Here is an 11,252-nt window from a genome sequence, read left to right as displayed (position 1 = left end):
AGCACTTTGCTGGCCACCACAAACCACCAAGCGAAGGGAGACAAAAGTAGCGTTCCTATCAACAACTTTTGCTTTTGTCTATGTATTTTGTTGACATTTACACCTTTTTTATTTAACCTGGCCGGCTTAATCCTTCATTTTCGTGATGACACAATAGTCCTTGTGAGAGATCTTCATGATTTAACTCAAACTTTACACACTTACACGTTTTTTTGTGACTGCCTTTTCTTCAACTTTTGAGTCGTAATTAAGGACTTCGAAAAAGACTTCATCCGCCATTTTGACGTGACGAGGTAAACTCGCATCTTGTTTTAGTTTAAAACATAATTTTCTTTAAACGGATAGAATGAAGGCTTTGTTTGACAAGTGACGAAATGTTATTGTTTTTGTCGTTCATTCGGGGATGCTGGCTAGCTAGCTTGTCCAATGCTAGCGGTTTCCGGTGAGATGAGGACATGGCACAGCTCGGTTGGTAGGGCGGCCGTGCCAGAAACTTGAGGGTTCTGGGTTCGATCCCCGCTCCTGCCATCCGAGCCGCTGCTGCTGTGTCCTTGGGGCGAGACACTTCACCCACCTGCTCCCAGTGCCACCCACTATGTAAAGCGCGTTGAGTCAATAGAGAAAAGCACTGTCTCAGAAAATTAGAATATTGTGATAAAATTCCTTTATTTTCTGTAATGCAACTAAAAACATGAGAATGTCATACATTCTGGATTCATTACACATCTACTGAAATATTGCAAGCCTGTTATTATTTTAATATTGCTGATTATGGCATGCAGCTTAAGAAAACTCAAAAACCCATCCATCCATCGATCTTCCTCCGCTTATCCGAGGTCGGGTCGCGGGAGCAGCAGCCTAAGCAGGGAAGCCCAGACTTCCCTCTTAGCCTTTTTGTCTAGCTCTTCCCGGGGGATCACGAAGCGTTCCCAGGCCAGCTGGGAGACATAGTCTTCCCAACGTGTCCTGGGTCTTCCCCGTGGCCTCCTACTGGTTGGACGTGCCCGGGAGGTGTTTAGGGTGGAATCCTGACCAGATGCCCGAACCACCTCATCTGACTCCTCTAGATGTGGAGGAGCAGCGGCTTTACTTTGAGTTCCTCCCGGATGATAGAGCTTCTCCCCCTATTTCTAAGGGAGAGCCCCGTCACACGGCAGAGGAAACTCATTTCGGCCGCTTGTACTCGTGATCTTATCCTTTCGGTCATGACCCAAAGCTCATGACCATAGGTGAGGGTGGGAACGTAGATCGACCGGTAAATTGAGAGCTTTACCTTCCGTCTCAGCTCCTTCTTCATAACAACGGATCGGTACAACGTCCGCATTACTGAAGACGCCGCACCGATTCGCCTGTCGATCTCACGATCCACTCTTCCCCCTCTCGTGAGCAAGACTCCTAGGTACTTGAACTCTTCCACTTGAATATTTCCTCAGACCCAGTAAAAAAAAAGATTTATAACAGAAAAACAAAATCTAACATTTGGAAATGTCAATTAATGTACTCGGTACTTGGTTGGGAATCCTTTTGGAGGCAATCAGCCCGTGGCATTGCTGAGGTGTTATGGATGCCCAGGATGCTTCAATAGCGGCCTTTAGCTCATTTGCATTATTGGGTCTGGTGTCTTACAGCTTCTTCTTCACAATACCCCACAAATTCCCTATGGCAGGGGTCGGGAACCTTTTTGGCTGAGAGCATCATGAAAGCCAAATATTTTTTTATTTATTTTCGTGAGAGCCATCTAATATTTTTTAAACACTGAATACAACTAAATGCGTGCATTTTTAAGTAAGACCAACATTTTTAGAGAGTAATAAGTCTCTCAGGATTTTTAACAACATTGTTATTTTGAAGCTAACCAATAATAAATGACATACTTCTTACCATTAATGCAACTTCTTGAAATGCATGGGAACGTTTTATATTTTGAATGTTATTTTTAACAATGTGATTACCAGAGGAATTATTCATTACTTATCGTTTATTAAGCAATGTCGGCTAAGATTTATCTGTGAGCCAGATGCAGTTATCAAAAGAGACACATCTGGCTTGAAAGCCATACGTTCCCTACCCCTGCTCTATGGGGTTCAGGTCAGGGGAGTTGGCAGGCCAATCGAGGACAGTATTGCCATGGTCAGTACACCAGTTACTGGTGGTTTTGGCACTGTGGGCAAGTGCCAGATCATGCTGGGAAATGAAATCATCTCCATAGAGCTTTTCAACAGATGGAATCATATAGTGCTGTAAAATCTCTTGGTACAGAGCTGCATTGACTCTAGACTTGATGAAACACAGTGGACCAACACCATCAGCTGACATGGCTCCGCAAACCATTGCTGACTGTGGGAACTTCACACTGGATTTCAAGCAACTTGGATTTTGCTCCTCTCAAGCCTTCCTCCAGACTCTAGCGCCTTGACTTCCAAATTAAATACAAAACTTGCTTTCATCTGAAAGTTAAAGTTAAAGTACTAATGATTGTGACACACACTCTTGGTGTGGCGAAATTATTCTCTGCATTTGACCCATCACCCTTGATCACCCCCCTGGGAGGTGAGGGGAGCAGAGGGCAGCAGCGGTGCCATGCCCGGGAATAATTTTTGGTTATTTAACCCCCAATTCCAACCCTTGATGCTGAGTGCCAAGCAGGAAAGGAATGAGTTCCATTTTTATAGTGTTTGGTGTGACTCGGCCGGGATTTGAACTCACAACCTACCGATCTCAGGGCAGACACTCTAACCACTAGGCCACTGAGTAAGTGGAAACAGGACTTTGGACCAATCTGCAACTGTCCAGTATTTTTTTTTCCATAGCCCAAGTCAGACGCCTCTTCCGATGTCTTGAATTCAGGAGTGGCTTGACCATGGGAATACGGCTATTGTAGCTGTATCAGTTGGAAGCATGTAGTGCTGTAAAATCTCTTGGTACACAGCTGCATTGACTCTGGACTTGATGAAACACAGTGGACCAACACCATCAGTTGACATGGCTCCCCAAACCATAGCTGACTGTGGGAACTTCAGACTGGATTTCAAGCAACTTGGATTTTGCTCCTCTCCAGCCTTCCTCCAGACCCTAGCGCCTTGACTTCAAAATGAAATACAAAACTTGCATTCGTCTGAAAACAGGACTCTGGACCACTATGCAACTGTCCAGTGTTTCTTTTCCATAGCCCAAGTCAGACGCTTCTTCCGTTGTCTTGAGTTCAGGAGTGGCTTGACCATGGGAATACTATTGTAGCTGTATCTGTTGAAAAGCTCTATGGAGATTATTTCATTTTCCAGCATGATCTGGCACCTGCCCACAGTGCCAAAAAAACCACTAGTAACTGGTGTACTGACCATGGCATTACTGTCCTCGATTGGCCTGCCAACTCCCCTGACCTGAACCCCATATAGAATTTGTGGGGTATTGTGAAGAAGAAGCTGAAAGACACCAGACCCAATGATGCAAATGAGCTAAAGACCGCTATTGAAGCATCCTGGGCATCCATAGCACCTCAGCAATGCCACGGGCTGATTGCCTCCATGCCACACCACATTGAGACAGTAATCCGTGCAAAAGGATTCCCAACCAAGTACCGAGTGCATTAATTGACATTTTAAAATGTTTGATTTTGTTTTGCTGTTATAAATCTTCTTTTTTACCCGGCCTGAAGAAATATGCAAATTTTTTGAGATAGGATTTTTGAGTTTTCTTAAGCTGCATGCCATAATCAGCAATATTAAAATAATGCAAGGCTTGCAATATTTCAGTTGATAAATTAATCCATTATGTATGACATTTTCATCTTTTTAGTTGCGTTACGGAAAATAAAGGGCTTTATCACAACATTCTAATTTTCCGAGATAGTCCTGTAAATATTCACAAAAAAAAGTTGTACATTTTTAACAACTTCTCACACATACAACAAAATTTGTTTAATCATTTCAATCTCCAATACATTTTAACTGTTGACATACACTATTTTTAGGAATGATAACGTATCATTGTGTTGTATGTTTGTTCGTTACAGATGTATTACTACCGCTATGACAATGCGGAAGTCAGCTGCTGCTACAAATACCTTATGTTCAGTTACAATATCATCTTTTGGGTAAGTTTTTTTTAAATTTTTTAACAAGCTTCTTTAGGTGTGCTATCAGAGGTGGTTGCCTAACAGACGTGTTGTCACAACATCCTGTGTGGTTTAGGAGGCAGGAAGTGAGACAAATCACTGCGAATTACACACATGACTTTCCAGCATTGATAGTTGCTTGTTAAAGGGGTCATATCATGATTCGTTTCTATTTTTAAAACACTTCCTTTTTTTCTACTTAACATGTATTTATGTTTTTTTTTTTTCAAGATTGTGCATAGATTTTGCTGTAAAGACCAATCTTCAAGCCACTTTCTGGCAGCCTGTTGTGTGCAAGTTCTTAAATGTAACTTATCTAAACAATATCCAGTGTTATGGTATTTCAATTAACTGTAATCCAGTCTGCTTCTACTGTAAGACAGTAGCATCAATGTCTTCTGGCAAAAATGATGGATTATTTGAAAAACTACTTTAATGACGTTGTTTGTGACTTATTAATGACAGCAGTAAGTAATAACAGAACGTTAGAAATGTGTGACTGATACGTAAGCAATGTCAGCTTGAGTTGTTGCGTTGCTAGCTTAGCCTTCTACTGTAAGACAATGGCATCACCGTCTTCTGGCAATAAAAAGGTGGATTTTTCAAAAAACTACTTTAAATGGTAGAGTCGGTGATTACTATTTATGGCAACGGAGTAGACAATGAAACAGTAAGTAGTAAAAGTACGTCAGAAATGTCAGTTCGAGTTGTTGCGTAGCTGGCTTAGCCTTCTACTGTAAGACAATAGCATCCAATCTTCCGGAAACAGTAAGTAATAACAGTACGTTAGAAATGTGTGAATGATACGTTAGCAATGTCAGCTCGAGTTGTGTAGCTAGCTTTGCCTTCTACTGTAAGACAATAGCATCTGGGAATATGGGGGAGGGGCGGAGTAACGTTTTATAGTCTGTAATTTACGGTAAATTTTGTGTCAAAAAAGCTTTCATAATAAAAACACCAATTGACTCGTTTACTTAAAGGGGAACATTATCACCAGACCTATGTTACAGAAAAAAGACCATATATTTTTTTAACCGATTTCCGAACTCTAAATGGGTGAATTTTGGCGAATTAAACGCCTTTCTATTATTCGCACTCGGAGCGATGACGTCACAACGTGACATCACATAGGTAGTCAATCCGCCATTTTCTCAAACCCATTACAAACACCAAGTCAAATCAGCTCTGTTATTTTCCATTTTTTAGACTGTTTTCCGTACCTTGGAGACATCATGCCTCGTCGGTATGTTGTCGGAGGGTGTAACAACACGATCAGGGACGGATTCAAGTTGACTTACGTGGAGTGTGCATCGATTAGCACAGCATGCTAATCGATGCTAACATGCTATTTAGGCTAGCTGTATGTACATTTGTAGCTATATTTGCATCCAGCCTTTCCCTCCACCCACATTTAATGCAAAACAAACACTTACCAATCGATGGATTTAAGTTGCTCCAGTGTCCCAAGATGCGAAAGTCCCGATCGTTTGGTCCGCACATTTTACTGGCGATGCTAAGGCAGACATGGCACAGAGATGTATGGATATCCTGCAGATGCATTTCCAACAATAAAGTCAACGGAATCACAAAGGTGAGTTTTGTTGATGTTATTGATTTATGTGCTAATCAGACATATTTGGTCACGGCATGACTGGCAGCTAATCGATGCTAACATGCTATTTAGGCTAGCTGTATGTACATTTGTAGCTATATTTGCATCCAGCCATTTACTCCACCCACATTTAATGCCAAACAAACACTTACCAATGGACAGATTTAAGTTGCTCCAGTGTCACAAGATGCGAAAGTCCCGATCGTTTGGTCTGCACATTTTACCGGCGATGCTAAGGCAGAGATGTATGGATATCCTGCGACACTCAATCGTTGGTTAGAAGGCGATCGCCGAATAGCGTCAATAGCTATTCGCTCAATAGCTTCAGCTTCTTCTTCAATTTCGTTTTCGCTATCTGTCTCCATACTCCCACCATCCGTTTCAATAAATGCGTAATCTGTTGAATCGCTTAAGCCGCTGAAATCCGAGTCTGAATCCGAGCTAATGTCACTATATCTTGCTGTGCTATCCGCCATGTTGTTTGTATTGGCATCACTGGATGACGTCAAAGGAAAATGGACGGTGGCTTCACAGATAGCGAAAATCAGGCACTTTAAAGCCTTTTTTCGGGATGTTTTATGATGGTTAAAATTTTGACAAAAACTTCTAACAATAAAATAAGCCACTGGGAACTGATTTTTATTGGTTTTAACCCTTCTGAAATTGTGATAATGTTCCCCTTTAAACATGTGCTGGTTCTCACTTGGAAAGTTTCTGTTTTCTACCGAATACATGTTCCGGTACACTTCTACTGTGTGCGCAGATTGACAAATACTTTTTTAAAGTGTGACCCCAGCGTGACCTCTGACCTTGTGTGTGTGTTGCAGCTAGCAGGAGTGATCTTCATTGCCGTCGGCTTTTGGGCGTGGAGCGAAAAGGTGCGGTGATTGACACTTTCACAGCACTCCCAAATCTCACAGCAGGTTCTGTCCGTCTCAGGGAATCCTCCTGGATCTGACTCAGGTGACCCGGCTGCACGGCTTTGACCCGGTCTGGCTGGTCCTGGTGGTGGGCGCGGTCACCTTCATCCTGGGCTTTGCGGGCTGCGTAGGCGCTCTGAGGGAGAACATCTGCCTACTCAAGTTTGTGCGTACAAAAAAAGCGCCCTCGTCCGCTTCCTCGCAGACGTCGCCTGACATTTGTGTGTGTGTGTGTGTTTGTGTGTGTGTGTGTGTGTCCAGTTTTCCGGCGTGATCGGCTTCATCTTCGTCTTGGAGCTGGTGGCCGCCGTGCTGGCGGTGCTTTTTCAGGGTCAGCTGCGAGAGTGGCTCAACGACTTCTTCCTGGCAAACGTCAGAGCGTACCGAGACGACATCGACCTGCAGAACCTCATCGACTCACTGCAGAGGATGGTAATGCACGGACGCCGCTTCGCTTTGCCAGCGGCTCGCTGATAACTTGGGTGCGCTTGTTTTGTGTGACAGAACCACTGCTGTGGCGCTCAGGAACCCAACGACTGGAACCTCAACGTCTACTTCAGCTGCAACAAAACTAATCCCAGCACAGAGAGATGCGGCGTTCCCTTCTCCTGCTGCATTGCCGACCCTGCAGTGAGTTGCACCCTCTTGATTAAGGATCCCCCCCATCTGGTGCTTTCAGAGCCAATACCGGTACCGATTATCAGTATTCAAATAGGACGATAACAGATACTCGTATTTGATAATATACTTCAAGTTATTTCAAAATGAATAGTACACAGTATGTCTGCTTCACTTTTTCCATATTTTGCTATGTTACAGCCTTATTCCAAAATGGAATACATTAATTTTTGTCCTCAAAATTTCAAGTTATATATTCTTAAACCTGAATAGGTTTAAGAAGTCCCAAAGTCACCAGCCTCAGCGTCACTATAGACAGCGATTTTAAACTTGACAAACAAGTGAATGGCGTTTTCATTTCATTTTCTTTAATTTTTTAATTTTTTTTATTTCTGGCAATAACATACAAATAATAATAATAAACAAAACAAAAGTACAAAGTTGACAACACATAATATAAATTAATATAGTGCAAAAGGTAATGTATAGTGTGTAATACATGATTGTCCAATTTTGCCTAAAAGGGAGTGTGAAGAAGATAATTTATTTAATCCCACTGCCAGTTCTCCATTCAGTGATTAGTCACATGAGTTTCACTGTTACTTTGTTCAAGGATTATGATACAAATGTTGTATCATGGTGGCATTACCACAGGTAGCAATAATTATTACACTGTAACAATAATTTGTATCAATAATGAATATACCAACAATGGTAATAGACAACCTAGCAATAATGGTAATAGAAACTTGGCAATAATGGTAAAGTAAACATTTAGCACATAACACTTTGAGACAAGAGACAGCAGCAGGTCAAATTAAATTAAAGACACTCATCTCTATATTTGAACCAGACCCAATGATTGTATAATGTTTTAAAATCGTGTTTTTATCATCTTCGTCTTTTAGCAAAGGTAAAAACGATTTTATCTTTTAACCTTTTTGAACAACTAGGTGCGTGCTTTTATTTCAAATGGCCTGGACTACTGCAGTGCACTTTATGCTGGCATTAGCCAAAAAGCTCTCTCCCGGTTGCAGTTAGTCCAGAACGCGGCAGCAGGACTTTTAACAGTTCCAGGAAATGCCAGCATATAACCCCAATTCTTGAGAGTTTGCACTGGCTCCCTGTTCGTTTTAGAATTGATTTACAACCTTGCTGTTTGCTTTTAAAGCTTTACATGGACTGGCACCCTCATTATATCTCGGACCTTGTCCAATTTTACACTCCTGCGCACGCTCTGAGGTCCGAGAGCCAGCTCCAGCTCGTGGTGCCCAAGACGAGACTTAAAACCAGGGGAGACAGGGGCCTTCTTAGTGGTCGGCAAGATAGAATGTAGGTAGACCGTCTTGTATTTTATACCTAAGTAGTAAAACCTTAAAGTCACATCTTAAGTGCACAGGAAGCCAGTGCAGGTGAGCCAGTATAGGTGTAATACAGGGGTGTCCAAACTTTTTCCACTGAAGGCCACACACAGAAAAATTAAAACATGGGGGGCCGTTTTGATATTTTTCATTTTCAAACCATAACAAAATATATGGATTTTTTTTTTTTTTACCTTTAAGACTCCCAGGGACCGTAGAGGGTCTCCGTCATTAACATGTTAAAAATAAGTAAGATTATTATTTTAATTTTTAATGTAACGCTTACAGTAAATCTCTATATCAACTTCAGGTTGATATAAAGTAAAAAAAAAAAAAAAAAAAATTTATGCCTTTTCAGTCAAAGACAACTTTGTTTTTTATAGTAAAACTGAAATATGCAGTAATTCCCCCATGGCCCAAAACATTTAGAAAGCAATGTTTGATTTGAAGTAATTCGAGCCCTAAAAAGATTAATAATGTAGGACACCATTGATTTGAATGTATTATATTTTCTGAGTAATCACAGTGAAAAAATAAATAAAATCCCACTAAATATCTTTGGGTTCCAAAAGGTCCCCTACTCATAAAGTGATACATTTTTATTATTATTTGTTTTACTTTCAACTCTTAAGTTACGAGATCAACTTCAGATATCCCTGTGGATTTTATGTTTGAACTATTATTTTGTTGGTTTTATGCTCTTTTGTCAAAGAAAACACTGTTTTTATATGGCAACCACACAGTATATGCACATAATATTTTCCACATAAAACATTATAAAGTGAAATATTTGAAGTAATTGGAGCCTTAAATAGGTCAATAATTCATTATAATAAAAATAAATAAATAAATATATATATATTTTTTTTTTTAGCATTGGCAATAAGAGCAAAATAAAGAAAAACAAACAGCCTGCATGGCAGCTTTGTGTAAACATTGCAACTTTTCCCCGTTAGATTTCACCTCATTCTACTTTTGTTTAGTGTTTTTTTATTTTAAATATTGCAATTAAATTTCCAGAATGTGTGGAAGGCCACTAAACCGTTAGCTGTGGGCCGCAAATGGCCCCCGGGCCGCACTTTGGACACCCCTGGTGTAATATGATCAAACTTTTCTTTTCTTGTCAAAAGTCTAGCAGCTGCGTTTTATTGCAGCTGTAATCTTTTAATGCTAGACTTTTAACTTTTTTAACTGTTTTTAAATGTTTAACTGCTTTTTATCCAACAAATTGTTCTTAGGGTAATTTGTATTTGCTTTTTCAATGTTTATTTTACTTCTCTTTTAAATGTTATTTTTTTAAACTGTCCTTTGCCTCTATTTCTTTGTGGTGTCCAGCCCTTTGTTCTTCAACAATGGTTGTTTTTAAAGGGCTTTGTAAATAAAGTTGGTATGGTATGTCGCTACTGGTCCCACCTTTCGTAAAAACAAAATGAGGAATGGCAAAAAAATGGCAAATATCCACGCCGATAGTCCGTCAATCCCTACTCCGAAAATAACGATGAAAAAACTGCTGATGCACCTAACTTTCATTTGGACCTCGCTAATGTGTGCGCGCGTGTGCACTTGTGTGTGTCTGTACGTGTCCCAGGAGTCTGTGGTGAACACTCAGTGCGGCTACGGCGTGCGAAGACTTGAGGTGAGGCGCCACACTTCCTGTTTATGTCCCCTGTGGGGCCGACAAGCAAACTGATGTGTGTCTGTGGTGGTGGTGTCGTTTCAAGAGCGCTTGGGCGGATCACATCTACGTGAAAGGCTGCATGGCGGCGCTAGAGGACTGGTTACCCGGGAACCTGTACACGGTGGCCACGATCTTCATCGTCATCTCTCTGCTGCAGGTTGCAGACCACTCGAAGGTCGCGGGGTTCCGTGCGGCGTGTACGTTACCACCTGTGTCTCCTCCCCTTCAGATGGTGGGCATCTACTTGGCCAAGACGCTCATCTCAGACATCCAGAAGGTGCGGATCTCATACTGAGCCCGGCGGGGAGCCGAGGGCGTCGGCCGTATCTTCTTCCTGGGACTCACTCTGGAATGGTCTCTCAGCTTGGCGTGGATGCGGTTGCTACGGCGACGGATTACCGCAGCGAGGTTGCCTTAGCGCCGTAGCGCTTCTCCTCTGCAGACTTATAAAGCCTTGGTATTTTTGGACCTTTTTTTTTTTTGTTTCTTCCAAAAATGTTTACGTCACAGACTAAAGTCATGTGACCAAGTGATGTCTCTTAGTTCTAAAGACAGGCTGGAAGTGGCAGAGGTCATGTAACCCATTCTGTAGTTTTTACACTGGATTCCTTAACTTCCACTCTCTAGTTACTGAGCGTTGAACAAATGTGCAAGTATTAAAAAGTATTACGCAAAGATTTTATACTCACAGGTTGCTTATTAAACTTCTTTTCTAGGCAGTCCTTGTGTTGATGTTTTTCAACAAATATGAAAGTTAGCCAAAATGCAAATTAACACTTTGGACAATTGGACTGTCGACCCCAGGAAACATGCTTTATCAGTATCACACTTTTTTTTCTTTCAGGCTAATTGATGCACTTCAAATCTTTTTGTTAGAGTTTTTATTGAGGGGCCACATGGCAGTTATGTTTGACCCCCGAGGGCCAATAAAAATGATATTATTACACAA

The 11,252-nt window shown here is 41.4% G+C and overlaps 1 protein-coding gene across 1 annotated transcript; it reads left to right on the top strand.

Moving 5' to 3' along the window:
- tspan14 (tetraspanin 14) lies at nt 1-11,252 on the top strand. Its single transcript, XM_061911399.1, has 9 exons — nt 1-293; nt 4,013-4,093; nt 6,554-6,604; nt 6,666-6,812; nt 6,908-7,078; nt 7,151-7,276; nt 10,214-10,261; nt 10,347-10,460; nt 10,533-11,252. The coding sequence occupies exons 2-9, from the start codon at nt 4,013-4,015 to the stop codon at nt 10,596-10,598; spliced, it is 804 nt and encodes a 267-aa protein (XP_061767383.1). The 5' UTR covers nt 1-293; the 3' UTR covers nt 10,599-11,252.

The sequence above is a fragment of the Nerophis ophidion genome, linkage group LG09, assembly GCF_033978795.1.
Source record: "Nerophis ophidion isolate RoL-2023_Sa linkage group LG09, RoL_Noph_v1.0, whole genome shotgun sequence".
NCBI classification, from domain to species: Eukaryota; Metazoa; Chordata; class Actinopteri; order Syngnathiformes; family Syngnathidae; genus Nerophis; species Nerophis ophidion.
The sequence above is the reverse complement of the archived record's forward strand: the minus strand, read 5'-3'. Positions and strand labels throughout refer to the sequence as shown.